The sequence below is a fragment of the Photinus pyralis genome, unplaced genomic scaffold (genome assembly GCF_008802855.1).
Source record: "Photinus pyralis isolate 1611_PpyrPB1 unplaced genomic scaffold, Ppyr1.3 Ppyr1.4_LG2, whole genome shotgun sequence".
Taxonomy (NCBI): Eukaryota; Metazoa; Arthropoda; class Insecta; order Coleoptera; family Lampyridae; genus Photinus; species Photinus pyralis.
In genome coordinates this window covers 19858037-19874706 of record NW_022170403.1, presented here as the reverse complement: position 1 = coordinate 19874706, position 16670 = coordinate 19858037, and the positions used below count along the sequence as shown (strand labels likewise).

The window sequence follows — 16670 nt, the reverse complement described above, 5'->3', positions numbered from 1 at the left end:
AAATCAATCAGCCCACTGAAGAGGCTGGGCCCTCAAAGCCCAAAGAAGCCTCTAATAGAACACTCAAAGCACAACACACCAAGAGGTGACTCTAATTGAAGTCGGGGAAAGCTCAACTGCCCCAACCATCAGACAAGCAAGCCCTGGGCGTGGCTCAACCAAAGTCAAGGGAAGGGTTTCTCAAAATCAAAGAAACTGGAAGGATCAGGAAATGGGACGTACCCCCTCAGCATAAAGGTGAACCGGAAGGCAAAGAAAGCGTTTTGGGAAACATTGGGCACGCGGGAGCTGAGCTGGATTACACTCCAGAATGCAAATGCTTAGGAGTCATGCTGGACACGAGGTTATAACTTGGAAGCCTCACATTGTATAATGCTGGTATATGATGACTCAGTTCCGTGCTCCCAGTCTATGGAAGGGTTGGGAATAGGAATAACTGGGCCCAATTACGCGCTCTCTCAATGGCCTCATAGGAAACACCCCTAAGTATTTCAAGCCGCGGTTATAGATAGCTATAAGCAGCCCCCCAGAGGTCATATAGGTAGACTAGTATAAATACAGTCGCAGGTAGTCGCCCACTGGAAAACTTATGTCTTTTTCTTCGCATGGGCTATTTGTGTCCACCTCATAAGAGACCAGTTTTGCAGTGAGCGACTACCTATACCTGCGACGATTGACGTGACTGTTTTTATACTAGAAGAGCAATAGGTGCGCGCATTTACATCTTCTCGGAGTCACGCAGCTCTTAAGAAGCTCTAGCAACCTTCTCCCTGACCTCCAACCTGCTTTATGGAATGCCATACAAAACTGGAACAAATAGCCAGGCGTAATTGTGTTACGTTAGTGTGCATCCCCAGACGTGAGGGGATATAGCCGGTAACGAAGAGACTGATCGCCTCGCTAAAGCCACCGGCACTAAACATCCCCAAATTGAACCGGAATCCTGATGTGATGGAGGAGTAATAAACAGTTTTTGAATACCAAAATATTGCCGTACACGTTATATTTGTAAAGTGGAAGTAATTTTAAAGAAAGATCTTTGAATTCACCCATTCCATTTTAATTACCCTGAATATTAAGTTTTTCGTAAATAAATAAGTAAAGGAGAATATTTTAAATGAATATGGTTTTTAATTAGACAACAGATAACAAAACTACATAGTACTTATAAATAAAATATGAACAATGAAGATAAGTATATGTACTTAAATAAACTTGAAGATATTAATTTGAAATTATTTCATAGCTCTTTTTGTATAATTTGATCTGGCTTTAGCCAATTTCAACCAATTTTTTGTCGCTTCGTCCATTGATTTCTCCTCATGGCTGTTTGAAGGAGTTCTAGGGTATGCTAAAAAAAATACCTAACTATACCACACCATTTTTAACAGGGTGCGTGTCGAGCGGGTGACGAATTTCACAATGCATCAAAAGGATTCCAATGCAAAAACTGTTCCGCAAATTATTTTGAGCAATACTCACAGCTCGACTCACAGGCAATTGGTAAAAGTGGAAGTTTAATTATCTAATATAAGATACGGAATGCCTATATGCATAACGAAATTTTGAAATTGAGGCTTACCATATAACAATTTTTTTGTAAGAGTATTTCTGAATGCTCTCTTCTCTCCATGCCCCACCCAGTTGAAATGTTGCGCAAATTTATTGGTCAAGACCTTTGACAAAAAGTTCCTGACATTTTCAGAAGGACTACAATTGGAAACAAAACTAAAGTAACTGACCTAAAATTAGACTCATTAAATTAAATTGCATGTTAATTAAAATTTAAAACTATAGATTAGTTCACATGCACTAATAATGAAGGATACTTTACCGCATAATCGAAATTTTTTTCATTACATAAGAATTTCTCCCATTCTTGAAAACAATCGTCATTTTCCAAAGGAAAATTGCTAGGCCAACCCAACGGCCTCCTAGTTTTTTGAATTCCTCCAGCTTGGTGATCAAGGTGTCTTAGAATTTCTTCTAGATGCAATTTGTTTTTCTCAACCTTTAGTTCTATCCTTTTAAGACTACAAAATATAGTCGACTGACCTAAAAGAATGTATTTAGTGTTTGTTTTATTATTTGATAAAATTTATTTAAATGAATAGGAGTGTGAAATAAACAAATGTTACATTAAAGATGTCATTTATTATTCTTCCTCTCACTTGTCCTGCATTTATTACACGAAATTACATGAAAAGCGGCATCACGAGCACAATACAAGATACAAAGAACAACGGTTTGTCAAAAAGTAGTAGGTAGTACAGTGTTGAAGAGTTGCTCGCTCCACAACCCTCCATTTATGTTTAGCTAAGTACTAAGCTAATACTGTTTGTTTTATCTTTATTGATGTATTTTTGATTGTTAAATACTTACTTACTATTTGTTTATATCCAGACGAAACTAAGCAGTGTCAACTGAATGTCAAAAATAAATATTATTATTATTATACAGAATTCACATTGTAACAATTTTCATAGACCTAGGATTTACAAATCTAATCTTGATGTAATTTTAATTGTACGCTCAAACCTACTTTTTGTGGCACTATTTTGTGCACTTTATGTTAACTACAGACAAGTAATTTTGATTATTGTTTCGTAGTTTCATTTTTTAATTACATTATTAATCCTTGGGATCCAAGCACTCTCAGATCTCAATGACCAACCGATCCTGTTGGTCCCTATAGACTTTTGTAATGATTTGTATCTTTTCCATTTTATTTGTTTTTTTAATGTAAAACATACTTTTTTAGGTGGGTGAAGTCTATTAATCTTAATTTAATGCAGCATCAGGCCCTAATGTAGCCTTAATGAATCTATTACTTGAAATTTGAGACAATTACTTGACCTAAACAATTATTGTTTTTTGTTTCATTTACAATTTATCCTCAAACCACCTAAATAATTACTTCTAAATTTTCAACCCGTAAATCTAAATTTCCTACAAGCACATTTGGTTTGTTGGTCTCCTTGGGGCTACTTCATGCGCAGCAGCTGTCCCGTGTTGGTTGGTTGGTCAATATACTTACACCTTTTATCATTGGAGTAACCCGCTATATGAAACCAACCAACAAACCAATTATTATCTTGTGCACAGTTCAATTCATTTTCAACATTGCATCTACATCAATTGGATTAATTTTATGCTACCCTAAAATGATTTAGAACAATTAGTCTGTACGCAGGGCATTTATTAAATACATGCGTACATAGACAACATGCGGTTTTTAATTAAACTTTGCTATGTACTTGTATTCTGTGGTTTCCCCACTGACCCGTCAAGTCGGTTGACTGAGTGTTGTGGCAGTAGTCCAGCTAGATTGCGGTTGCCTTCCGTGTACTCTCCTTGTATCTTTTTCATCCAGTTGACCTCTGCCCCTAGCTCGCCTGTCATTGTTTGCATTTGTTTTTGTGTAATCTGTACAATAAAACAACGTTCCATCGCTTGCTCCAATGCAAGTTTTGGTTACCAAAGAAGTTGGTCAGCACCTAAAATTAGTCTACCTTTAATTAAACTGTCAGTCAACATTTTAAATTCACAGGACGCGGAAAGTATTTTGCGCTCTGTTGTAGTACACAGTTTGCTTGTCACTTTTACATTGTGTGAAAAGCTGGTATCTTTCGTACATCATGCTTTTGGTTGATGTAGACTTTTGATTAAATTTCTCGACTGTATTCTAAATTCTCAATGCATGGTCCCAGAGTAAATTCAATAATCTGTAACTTTTATTCTCTTGTGATACTTTCTTATCCTTGCATGAATATGTTACATTTTTGTTTAAAAAAGTAGTTCTCAGAGGTTATGCCATCCAAGTTTAAACTTCAGTTTCTGAACACGTTTGGCTGTTTGGTTTGTTTAATACATCATTTTAGCATGATTCATGAAATAAATACAATCACATTACAATCAAAGACGTCGGATTCTCCCTCACGAATCATGACGCTCACTACAGCTTGGCACGCTCACTACAGCTTGGCTCACTCACTCCTCACTGCACTGCACATTTGTGGCTCAGTGCTCACGACCACAGACCATCAACGCCTACGACCTTCTCTTGTGCCGCCATCTATTATAATCCCATCTACATTATTACAAAAAAACATGAATTCTGATGAATTCATAGATTATTTTTTAATCTATGAATTGAAATCCCATCATTTAGAAAAATTTCACTCCGTACGAAGGCCTAGTAGAAGGGCCCATAACTATTTTTTTTCAGAAACCTTTCTCAAAAATAACTTCAGATAGGAGCCTAAAAACTATAATAGCCCCATTAATGGCCGTTTGCACCAACAAATTTAAGCGAACCTTAGCTTAAAATCCAAGGCAACGATTATCTCAATCGTTGCCATGGATTCTAAGCTACGCTTAAATTTGTCGGTGCAAACGGCCATAAAAGGTACAATGAAAATTGATTTTAGCATCAAACTTTTATTACCAACACTTTCAGAGGCGGTATCCTCCATACATATCTAACACAAGCAACTTTAATAACAAATTCCTTTTTACGATTGAATCAAATACTGCTTTTATTCAATGCTTCTAGATAATTTCCTTCCACATTTCCATTTGTTGCCACTAACACGCTTTCTCGTCCAGTACCCTGAGGGTGTCGTAATACAAGGAAATAATTAGGATTTTTGTCTGATTGGGTCAGTTATTTTGATTGGAGGGTATTCGAATTTTCTCTATTTCAAAGAATATCATTACAGTTTCAACAGTTAATCATGTCTGTAAAGGAAAACATAAAGTACAACAATTTATAGATGCAGTTTATTTTCACGAATAACATTTTTTTTTTAGATTTATTGTAACATTTATTGTTTCGGACATTCAATATTGTCTAATAACATGTTTAATGTCGCTAAATATTGGCACCATGTGATTATTATAATCGATTAAATATTCAAATCGAGATCTTAACAAAGCAATATTTGAGCGTATAAAGTTAATATTGAACTGAATTAAGTATAACAATATGAATAGTCCCATTTAATTGTTGGGAAACATTACTTTTAAACAATCACAAACATTAAGTCGGCAAGTGACTAAAGTCTTAAAAACTCATTACACAGTTTTGAAAAGATGTAATTAAATCGTTGTTCATTTTTATAGTCTTAAGACTTACACATAACAATATTTAATAATAATTTTTACCCGTTAATAAATGATATGTATTTAAATCGAGTAACTTGTTTTTCAATTTTTTTTTAGATGGATACATTTCATTAAATGCTAGCTACATTTTTTATGAACTCCTGTACAAGTGTGGAATGAATGATGTTTTAGGTATATAAAAAATATTAATAAAAAATGTAGTTATCGCGCAACAACCACTTATACCTTTCGCACATGAAAAGTGATTTACTTACAGTATTTCCATACATTCAAAAGTAGATTATTTTTTCTGTAAGTTCTATAAATAAAATTGCACATTTCATTCCAGAAGTAAATGATAATCTACAATAATACTGGTATGGGAGGTTGCGATTTTTCAAAAATACTACGCAACTTCCATTTCTTATCTCTACAAATATATATTTTTTTTCATTTTTAAATAAATTTGTAAACAAGAACAAGGACAAAACACAACAAATAAAATACATCTTAGCCTAAACTTGCAGAACTAAATCCAAAACTAATACCACAAAAAGGTGTGCATGTAGTTTTAGAGTACCATATCATCTTTGGTTATCGTTTACGTTTACTAAAATACGGCTAAGATCTTCAGTCTTCATTAAAGTGCTGCTGGAAACTTCAAACACCTTTTGAATGCGCTTAAACGTGGCTAAATCGTAAACCGAGCGTGCTGTATTTGTAAGATCAAAAGGTTCCTCGATGCATAAATATTTCCACTGATGCGGATCATTTTTAAGAGAGCGTGCGTAACGACACTCGTCCACCGTTACGCGAGCTGCAACTCGCACAGATATCGCGTGTACATCGAAGTTAAAATTTGCGTAATAATATAAAAATCCATTTAATAATTCCCCTAACGATTGCTTATTATCGGATACAAATCGAGGTAATTCTTCTTGTACATCAATATCGTGGATTTCCCTGTCGGGGTTAAATTTCTCAGGGTACAGACCATGCAAGCATGGTATTACTGGAGGTACCACTCCACCTATTAAAAATAGAGCAATAATTGTATAACATCACACAGAAATTTAATTAACCTTCACCTAAATAGGTCTTTACCTTACTTGTAATACAAGATATCCAACTGAAATACGTACAAAGCATTTCACATCCAGCGCCAACTGTTACTAGTCCATTTTTTACAACTTAGTAAAAGTATATTGCAAATAGGGGCGGGAATATAGAAGTATATGTCCCCAAAAGTGTGTAGTCTTGCTAATTACATAAAAGTTCCATAGCACACCTTCCTTTTGTGGGGTTGAACCAATGTCACTTGTCAGGACATAAAGAAACGAAATTGTTCAGTTTTTCACTTTACAACCAGTTGCCAAATTCTTGACAGGGCAGGTTCCTAGTTCAAAGCAAATATTTAACAAAAGAAAAACGTTTTTGACAGTCTTAAATCCTTTATGGCTAATATAGGTACATTGCCAAAAGTCATATTAATTTGTTGTATGTGCCGTTTTATTACTAAACACTAAATTGTTCAAATTCCCACATGAAAACTTTTAACCTCTTACAAAATTCAATGTAATTTGGATGTTATATCTTAAACTATTATTAATGAGCAATTTTTATTGGTGCATAATTGAAAATTGCTTTGTTTTGGATTCTTTCTATTGTTTTGTGCATCTTTTTCTTAAGACATGACTCAACGCATTTTCCGTCAAGCATGCGAAAATTGTTTAATGATCTCTTCCACAGTGCTCAAAGCCCCAAATTGCGAAATTCTCATCCTTTTCGTGTGCTCTTTTTTTAAGAAAAGATACTTTCACGTTCCTTAGAACAGTCATTTTCTCGACAACGACAATACCACATTGAAAATACAGGCTCTCGTCCGATCACCAAAGTTAAGCCAGGTCACGCCCGCTCAGTATTTGGATGGGTGACCGCTTTTTTTAAATTTTTGCTCATGTTTATCTATTGCTTTTATTTATATTTTGATTTTAATGTCACAGGGCAACATATAATTAGTTTTAATTCCTAATTAGAATTAATTGTAATTCCTAAAGAATTAATTTAATTTTGGTGACAAAAATTTTTAATTTTTTAACGTTGACATTTTTTTCTCAGTTTTTTTGTAATAAAACCTGGCACAATTGTTGTAGGTACAGAAAAATAAGGTTAGGTTACTTTTTGAAAAAAAAAAGTTAGATGGCGTTGCGGTGCTCCAAAATTTTTTTCAAAAATTCGGTCTGTTATTTTTCGTTTCCGTATGCCTAATATGCATATCCAACATTTGAAACGAATCCGTCGAGCCGTTACCTCGGAAAATTGCCAACATACGCACATACAGACGGAAAAAAAATGTATTTTTTAAAAGTTGCTTAAAATGATGTAAAACGTTGACATTTTGACATGTCCAAAAAACGGTGATCGCAATAGCTAACTTACCTCATGCTAGGAAGCTAAAAGTGACCCTCAGTGGTACAGTACAGGGTGTTCCAAATTACTTGTTTTAGATGTTTTTCGGGATATTTTGAGAATTTAAAGAGATAAGAGTGATGCGGTTTGTACTTCTCGTAGTGACTTTTCAAAGCTGCCTAGATTGACAATGTCGTATTACTTGCGCGAACGTGGCAACAGCGCAAAAGTCCAAAAATGCAATAGAGTATGAAGAATTAAAAGTTATAAAAATACCCTTTTAGTAAGCCAGTATTTTTATAAAGTTTGGTTTTTCAAATAGAATGTATAATGTTTTTTTGCGCCAATAAATTCCGTATCTTTTTCTAATTAAAAAAAAACAAAGTTATCAGTATGTTGATAAAAAATTTGAGATAAATAGGGAAAACCGTTATTAGGGCATGGAATATACATTGCATAAATGTGTAAAGCAATGGGGTATACAAGAGAGGATTTTTTTAAAAATATTGATTTATGAAATTTTTTGCTTGGTTTGAAAGTACCAATAACGTTTCGATTGTTTGGGGTTATTGGTACTTTCAAACCAAGCAAAAAATATCATGAAGAATAAATTTTTTTCATAAATCAATATTTTTAAAAAAATCCCCTCTTGTACACCCCATCGCTTTACACACTGTACATATAGTTCATATTTCAGGAAATGCTCAAAATAAGAGTATTTTAATAGCATTTGCTCGTTTATCTAAAAATAACGTTTCATTTTCGCATTTCGGGAATTTCAGGTACAAGTCCTTTATTTCTTTGTTTGTTCTCCGTTCCCGTTTAGAGGGAATGTTTTGAATTTTTAACTTTCGCTACAGAAAGTAAAACGTAGTGTCCAAGGGTAAACTTTGTCATGTGAGATTCAGGAAACATAACATATTTTAGAGTGACTAATACTGAAAATAAGGATAATAAAAAAAGTAAGAGAGTTGAAGAATGCGTGTGGAAAGTAAGAGTTGAAATTACTGCCAAAGAATAGAGAAGTAAAAAAAGAGAGGCAGTTGACAGAGGTGAATCGAACGCGCAAGCTTAAAAATTACATTTAAAAAATATGTTTATGCAAAATATTAATGTATTTTAGTTTTGTGTATTATTTTTTCCCTATAATATATTTTTTATTATGGAACCCTCAAAAACAAAAAATATAAGAAACTAAATATCCTATGGGTTCCAAGTTCCAACCCCTGCCTTTGTACACTACGCCACTGAAACTAATTTCAATGTATAGATGTCAAATGCAGAATTGAAGGGCTCAATAAATTGGTTTCGCTGTTTGGGAGTTTGAAATGAAAACCCCAAGTGAAAAAAATCAAAAAAGGTCCAAAGTATTATTTTGGTATGCCGACATTAAACACACCCCACACAAAGGTACAGACATATGGTACTTTTACTCGATAACCAATGAACCACTGAAACTCCAAGACATGTGCTAACATTTATTTCAACCTGAGTATCCTGTTTTACTGAAGTAGATAAGTGTATATGTACTGTGTAGAATATTATTATTAGATAAGTAAGGTAAAGACCTAGTGATCGTATTCTCAAAATTTAGAAGAAAAACTTACTGGGATTTACAAAGGGTAAGGGAACCATGCTGTTAAAAGGACCGAGCAATAGATTATTTTCATGCCTCCTAAATTGAAATGACAATCATAATTACAAATTGCAATACGAGCCCAAGTTTGAATTAAAGGCTGATGTGGAGTACTTACACTGTAAAAAATGTATCACCATAAGTGCATACGAGTAACTAGAAATTGTCATAGTTTTAGCGTCATTTATACCATTAGCTTGTGCCCATAATTTAACAATAATAATCAACGGTCGCACTCTCCAGTCCAATTGTGTATAACAATGAAGTAAGTGTGTATTGCGTATTCCGACCGTATTATTGCAATTTAAATCTACTTCAAAACCGTGTTCGCTTGTTCTAAATTTTAAGATAGGCACTTTAGCTAAAATCACCTCGGGTGCTTGTACAAAATCTACAAAAACCTATCATCAATAGAAATGATCTTCAAACCTTACCACAGTTAATTAAGGAATTTCTTATTATTTCTAAGTAATAAACCGCGTTGGCCCTATTATCCGTAGCGCCAGTTCTTAGTAATAAACACATATCTATGTCACTATTTTTTGTCGCTAAGCCAGACATCGTGGACCCTACCATAAATAAACCGTATCTTTCGAACAGTTTCTAAAATACATCTATGAGTGAGGAAACACTGTAAAAAAAAAGATGCTTACTGTAATGTGAAGAAACAGCTTCGCCCATAAATCCAATTTATGAAGGTAGGTTTCTTCGGACTGCGCTTTCGCACAAAATAAGTCCCATATTGCCTTATCTAATTGATTCATTTTATTCACTTTTGCAGATAAAAGATCTGTTTTAAATAGTTTCGCTCTGGACGTAAATCGCTGGACCAGACCACTGATATGCAAATGGGTTTTAACTTTCCTAGGCTTTTTTCCATGGTTTCCATAATATCTGTAAAAAAATAGTAATATTCCTCTAATTCACGTGGTCTCTAATTTATTGTCAGTAGATTAACTTAACAAAATTCTCGCATGATTAGGATGTTGTACGCCAGTGCACCATTCTGTTGAAACCAACAGAGTTGCCAACTTTTGTTTTTTTTTGTGTGCTGTACATCGTTGTATTCATATTAAAAAATGATACGCAATGGAGATTTCTCCGTAACAAAACATTGTATTAAAAATTTCTAAACTTTGTCTTGTAGAGCTCCAAAAGTGGCAATGAGAAAGTGTTTTTTTATTTTTTTGTATTAAATTTGTTCAAATAAGATTTAAAAAAAATAAAAACGAAATCCGCAGAATTCGGTTTTTCTGACATATCTTCGGAAATAATCGAAATTTTCTGATCTAATTAGTTGGGTTTTTCCGGAATATTTTCCCACGTTCTGAAATCGCATTGAGATTGCGGCTATATTAACTTTGAACCAGCTTTTTATGTCCTGTGCACTATTTTGTAATATTATATTCGCAAGGTAAACATGTCATTATCATTCACTTAAAGTAAAACAGTGTTTTTATGGGATTTTTTTATTAAAATCATTTTTTTCAGTACCATCAATGGTACTTATGCGCAGTATCAGCACTATATGTACAGGTAGTATTGGGTGTCCCAATTTCAACACTTTCATCGGGTATCTCCATAATTGCTGGTGCTTGCAAAAAAGTAATATGGGGGTCATGTGCTCTTTTTTGGCTCAAACTTTAGTATTAAGATCATAATTTGAAAGTTTTCACGCGCTCGCCGATATGGGGGGAAATCACAAAATTGTCAATTTTAGAATATTCTTACCTTGATTCTTACAAAACTTTTATTTAGGATTGTTGAATAATCTTCCATTTCCAGAATAAGTATATGAGGGCCAGGTAATGACCTACCTTCATTTTTTTAATGAAACACCATAGAGAGAAAACGCAAAATATGAGAAAAAAATTTAAACTTTGCCACCATGTATAACGTGAAGGTTCTAAAATGCGTTTATTATAGCTTTGCACATTCTATCATTAGTTACGCCATCATTGCCTGGGGTCATTCTACAGCAATGAAAAGAACGTTTGCCATGCAAAGGCACTGTGTGCGGAATATTGTAAATGCTGGCTACAGGGAGGACTGTCGCAATATCTTTAAATCGTTGCAAATTCTAACAGCTCCATCACAATACATTTTTGACTCAGTTTTGTTGTTCGTTCATAGAAATAAATCAAATTATATAACGCATAAAAATGTTCATTCTTACAATACTCGGAACAAAAATCAAATATACAGTGTGTAAAGTGATGGGTATACAAGAGGGAATTTTTTTTTAAATATTGATTTATGTAAAAAATGTATTCTTCGTGATATTTTTTGCTTGCTTTGAAAGTACCAATAACGTTTCGATAATATAAAATTTATTTATAGAAATCTGGAAAAATAATAAAATTAATTTTTTTTATTGAATGTTATTCTACATTATAATCAAAATAGCGTATAGGCGCGTACAGACCGAGTTTCCAGCGCAAGCCGAGGCACATATGGTTACAGATTTGGAGGTGTTCGGATTGGTGTGTACCGCACGAGCCAACGGTTTCCAACCGCTTCCAACGGCGCTGTTGGCGTTCGATTGCGTTCGCTCAGTGAGCGGTACATCAAAGGGAAATTTGATGTGGTCTGGACAGGATTTGTCGCGATTTTAGTTTTTAGTCGTTTGTCTGCCTTTTTAAAATGTCCACCATCTTCATTTTGAAGTTCCTCTAGTAAGTGACTGCCACTATACAAACTCCTAATTCATTATTAAAAACCCCGCACTCGCCAGCAGTAAATCGTCCTCGTCGCTTGACATTGTTTAACAGACCAGCAGCACCGGTTACCGAACTTTACCCAACACGGTCCCACCAAGTCCAACTCAAATCTTAAATTTTGGTGTGGATGAGGGCATTCCAATCGTTTCCAACGACAAACGCCAACGTCACATGTGCTTGGATTCGTTGGCTTGGCGTTGGAATCCGGTCTGTACGCGGCTTATTGCTATCAAACAACAAACAATCAAAACGTTATTGGTACTTTCAAAGCAAGCAAAAAATATCATTCCATTTTCTTTACTTTATTTATTTTTTTTTAATTCTCTTTTTATCAATATTCTATTTTTAGTTTAGAACTTAAATGTCAAAGGTATTTATTTATTTCACTAGTTAAAATTACCTATTGCAATATTTATATTGATTTTATGTTTTCTAATATGAGTTCCTACTATAGTTTTAATAATGCAGTATGCGCTTAACGATTTATTTATCTTTTTTTGCGATTGTTCATATATGGATTATGAGTCTGTTGAACAACAATAAACATTATTATTATTATCATGAAGAATAAATTTTTGTCATAAATCAATATTTTAAAAAAATTCCCTCTTGTATACCCCATCGCTTTACACACTGTATAATGATAGATTACGATTAAAAACGTCGCAGACGGCACATAATTATTGGGGCCCTGTGTTGTATAACCGTCTACCTTCTTGTTTCCAATCTCTAAATGAACTTTTCCAAGAAACTTAAAACTTTTTTACGCGAAAATCCAATATATAACATCCAAGAGTTTTTAGATAACGACCTCAAGACTTTAACGTTTTAAGTTTTTTGTTGTTTGTATTTTTTTTTATTTTTTGTTTTAATTTTAATTAATCTAAATGATTTTTCATGTTATTTAATATTGTTCTATATGTTTCATGTATTTTATGTTTATGTGTTATACGATTCGACAGACGAATGTAAGCATTTCTTCAATGTATTAACACAATAAATTACTTACTTACTTACTTACTAAAACGACGCCCTTTAAGACCACGCATATATTTGCATTTTTTTTCATATTCGAGTACCATCACACCCTGAAATATCTGCATGACAAACACCATGTATATGAATAGATTTAAGTGATTCAAAAGACTTTAAAGATTTCAAAATTTGAATTTTTGTGTTACATATTTGAAAAGAAAATTTAATGTGAAAACGGCAGACTATTCAGTCATTATAAAATACATTTGTATATAAAAGGTCTGTACGTCTTTTAACTAAAAAAAGATAGTGTCATTCGGAAATTGACAATTTTTGATTTTCCCCTGTATCTTGTAAGTGAACATGATCAAAGCTTAATTTTACCCTTTTAAGTTTAACTAAAAAAAAAACAAAAGACGCCTATATTACTTTTTTGGTAGCACCAACAATTATGGAGACAAAAGAAAATTGTCAAAAGTGGGATACCCTGTGCATTATCGATCTGCATTACTGGCAAGATGTCAGATAATACTAAATTGGAATATGTATGGTCTGCACATTTTAAGGTAGTGGATAACTCCCAATATTGTGTAAACCTGATGGACTCTGGTAAAAGAATACCTATAGACGAAATCACTAATAATGACACACACAGGCGCAATAAACGTGGTACACCATGTGACTCATAAATCAAAAAAATCATTTAATTTTAATTTTTAATTTGTGATTGTTTTGGGCAGATTGCCTGTGCTTGACGATTGTCACAAAAAACATATGGCTTTTCTAATATTGCAAAAATTATTACATGACAGCTGTCAAAGTTCTACTTTTACTTTTCGAATTTCTGAGCTTTTTTACATTTTTTATCAAAACAACTAAATTCGAGAAATAATACTGACAGTTGACATTAAACCATTCATGCTAAAAAGAGAAAACCACAGCCAACTACTTACCAGAACAATAACTGTACAATTTTTCGTATCAATTTTGTAAAGATACCCAGATACTTAAATATTAGATTGGCATTGATTTTACACAAAATAGTGATAGTAATTGATTGCAAATAAAATCTGAAATTTTTCTTACCTATTTTTACCATAATTATTGTTGTAGTTCTGATTGTTAGAGTGACAAACAAATTCAGAAGTCTTATCACATCTGTAGTTGTTGTTATTATAAAAGGTACTTGTGTATGGAAATCTGTAACTATTTCGACGTAATCCCACACCTAACAAAATCATTACAATTACGCAAATAATAAATTAATCAATCGCACCGTTATTGTGATCTTCGTGCTGAACTCCCCACTGTGGCCTTTGCTCTTCAAAGTTCGCGTTGTTTTGGTGATTATTCCTTTTGTTCACGTTAACATTATACTTTGTAACATAGGAATTATGCGGTGGCGGTGGTACAGTATTTAATTGCATTACGGGTGTTGCCACGCAGAATGCTATAGCATTTAAGTTACAATTTCGTCCTTCTACGTCGCACACACTGTTAATTGCAGGCACATCTTTGGAAAGTTCTTCATCGTACCCATTTTGAGCGAGAGCAAAGTGGCGCATATTTTTGGCTTCGTAATACTTCGACAGTGGCATTGTTCTTAAGGTAGAGGACAGTTGTATTGGCATAGAATAATCATTTGCTAACATGTTTCCTTAAGCCTATATTACATTCATTTTATTCACTCAAAAGATGTTTTCCTCTTCTAAAAAAAAACAAGTGATAACAGTATTACGGCGTATTTTTAAATTGTAACGTAATTATCTCTTTATAGAACTGTTAATTTTCTTACCAGTCTGATAAGATGAATCAATAGATAAACGAACTAACGGCCATATTGGCTACACTTCTTACCGCGAAAATGCGTTTGCTAAATTTTAAAAAAGAAGATGAACAGGTTATCAAACACCATTACCAACCGCTTCGATATACATGGTAATTTAAAATCGTCTATTCTTAAACGCATTGAATATATACATGGTGCTACCTTTGAGCTGTGTCAAAAAAATCTTTACAAGTAAAACGAGACTCTCAAATGTTTAATTCGGCACCTATACTCTTAAAAAGGTTTCAAAATTGTATTTCTTTTTTAATTTTTTCTCGATTAGGTACCATAAGACGTCTCAGTGTGGGTTACTTGACGGGCTGCTGCGTATACAATTATGCTGTTTAGATTTTAAGTAGTAAAAAACTCAAAATAATTTGCCTGCAGCAGAGAAACTTTCAACCCTCAATTTAACACAGAGTGAAAGTGGCAACACCTAGAGTCGTCCACTTTCTGCACCATCCTCACGTACACTTTACCATTTGCAAATTAATTAATACCTATACAAAAGAGTAAAAAGGTACTCGCCCTAAGCTGAGGTGAATAAATTTACCGCATTTTAGATGCATTAATCAAGTACTTACTCCCCAAAAGGCCATAGCTACGCGTGCTATCTTTTTTACTAGAAGCATCTATTTCAAAGAAATGTCTATAAAGTTGGAATTGTGCATAACGTACAAAAACCGTCCCAACCACATTTTGAGTGTCTAAAATGCACATCTGACATCACCCTTTTTTCTCCTTCGATTCCTGATGTTACCTATCTCATCAACTTCCAGAATTTAAGCTAAATTGTTGTTATCAGTGGGCAAATGCATTAAAATGACATTACACATTGGAAATTATGACAATTAGTTTTAAATTACAATCGGCATCGCAGCACTAAACACTCCCATAAGGATTGCATTGCCCTATGTTCCCTGTACTGTAAAGTCAAGGTGAGACGGACTATAGAAGCATCTCAAGTTCGTTGGATGCGCTAAAAAGAAACTTATTTTTCATCGAGGATAATTTAATTAAAATTAGTGACAAGGGATTATTTATTCTCTTTGTATTTGTTATAATTTTAGCCAAAATTGGATATCGTGATGATTCTGGGTTAAGTGGAAGAGCACGAAAAAAATAATTGAAGGGCTCAATGAATGAAGATGGTAACATATAATTCAGTTTTTGTACATTTCCATTATCTTAATAAATTAATTATTAGTAGGTACCTACACGTATTAGTAGTAAGTGTGACGTCATGATAGTATTATCGTAATAAATATGCCATTTCCAAAATGTCGTATCTAACCCCAAATTTTGAAAAAAGTCAGTTAGGTACCTCCGTTATTCAGGAAATACCTAAGGCAGAAGATCATTCATCTTAATAATGGATAATTAAATATTATTATTAGTTGTTTTAAAGTAAATGTTGTATGAAAGAGGGAAACATAAAAATTCCTCTGGGTGAAACTTGAATTTTAAGTTAGTCTTGAGTGGAACCAGGACAGTGTTTGTTATTATTTTATAAATAAATCGGTTGGAGAGAAATCTTGTCTTTTATTTTATAAGCGTAATACGTTTATTTATCCTATATTCAAAACATTAAAGGGATATTTTAACCACTTTTATTAACAGTTTCAGAATACTTATACCCGGTGCGAACAGTTGGTTGGATGTTCAGGTTCAGTCAAAGTAGCTACTTACCAAACTTCTGCTACTACTGACACATTGACGATTTTAATGCCATATTTCCTTTCAAATGTAATTAGTTAGCCGTTTGCAACCGTTCCCGTCAAGATATTTGATATTTTTGTTACAATTCTTGTCATTTAGAAGACGATGGCAAATTAATATTTCAGAATTTCAGTCCCAATTGTCCATTACAGCTAAACATTTCCCATAAGACCGCTTAAACGTTTAAATACATAAAGAATAGCTGCACCATAAACAATTTCAAGGAAGCTCCGTAACAATTATAATGCAAGTATGTCAACACAACTTGCAATTCTTT

At 33.5% G+C, this 16670-nt stretch overlaps 2 protein-coding genes across 6 annotated transcripts; both read right to left on the bottom strand.

Moving 5' to 3' along the window:
- Positions 1-1123: 1123 nt before the first annotated feature.
- On the bottom strand, positions 1124-4099 carry LOC116164395. Of its 5 annotated transcripts, none has more exons than XM_031478573.1 (5): positions 3779-4092; positions 3258-3731; positions 1835-2055; positions 1583-1742; positions 1128-1351 (listed from the first exon to the last, which is right to left on the bottom strand). In XM_031478573.1, the coding sequence occupies exons 2-5, from the start codon at positions 3448-3450 to the stop codon at positions 1236-1238; spliced, it is 690 nt and encodes a 229-aa protein (XP_031334433.1). In that variant the 5' UTR covers positions 3451-3731; positions 3779-4092; the 3' UTR covers positions 1128-1235. The 5 variants fall into 5 exon arrangements, 4 of the variants coding, with proteins under 4 accessions (XP_031334435.1, XP_031334433.1, XP_031334434.1 ...); XM_031478574.1 differs by having other exon boundaries at positions 3258-3725; XM_031478575.1 differs by lacking the exon at positions 3258-3731 and having other exon boundaries at positions 1124-1351; positions 3914-4099.
- A 1329-nt stretch (positions 4100-5428) lies between these two features.
- On the bottom strand, positions 5429-14800 carry LOC116163677 (poly(A) RNA polymerase gld-2 homolog A-like). Its single transcript, XM_031477741.1, has 7 exons — positions 14642-14800; positions 14123-14554; positions 13933-14074; positions 9805-10045; positions 9586-9754; positions 9270-9542; positions 5429-6136 (listed from the first exon to the last, which is right to left on the bottom strand). Exons 2-7 carry the CDS (start codon positions 14496-14498, stop codon positions 5691-5693), a joined length of 1647 nt encoding a protein of 548 aa, XP_031333601.1. The 5' UTR covers positions 14499-14554; positions 14642-14800; the 3' UTR covers positions 5429-5690.
- Positions 14801-16670: the final 1870 nt, after the last annotated feature.

Coding starts and splice junctions, on each gene's coding strand:
- LOC116164395 (XM_031478573.1), bottom strand. CDS start 3,450: ATGGAACGTTGTTTTATTGTACAGATTACACAAAAACAAATGCAAACA. Junction 1,743..1,834: donor AAAAAAATTTCGATTATGCG/GTAAAGTATCCT, acceptor GTCTAATTTTAG/GTCAGTTACTTTAGTTTTGT. Junction 1,352..1,582: donor TACAAAAAAATTGTTATATG/GTAAGCCTCAAT, acceptor TATTTTTTTTAG/CATACCCTAGAACTCCTTCA.
- LOC116163677 (XM_031477741.1), bottom strand. CDS start 14,498: ATGTTAGCAAATGATTATTCTATGCCAATACAACTGTCCTCTACCTTA. Junction 14,075..14,122: donor GCACGAAGATCACAATAACG/GTGCGATTGATT, acceptor TGATTTTGTTAG/GTGTGGGATTACGTCGAAAT. Junction 10,046..13,932: donor AATAATTATGGTAAAAATAG/GTAAGAAAAATT, acceptor ATTTTTTTACAG/ATATTATGGAAACCATGGAA.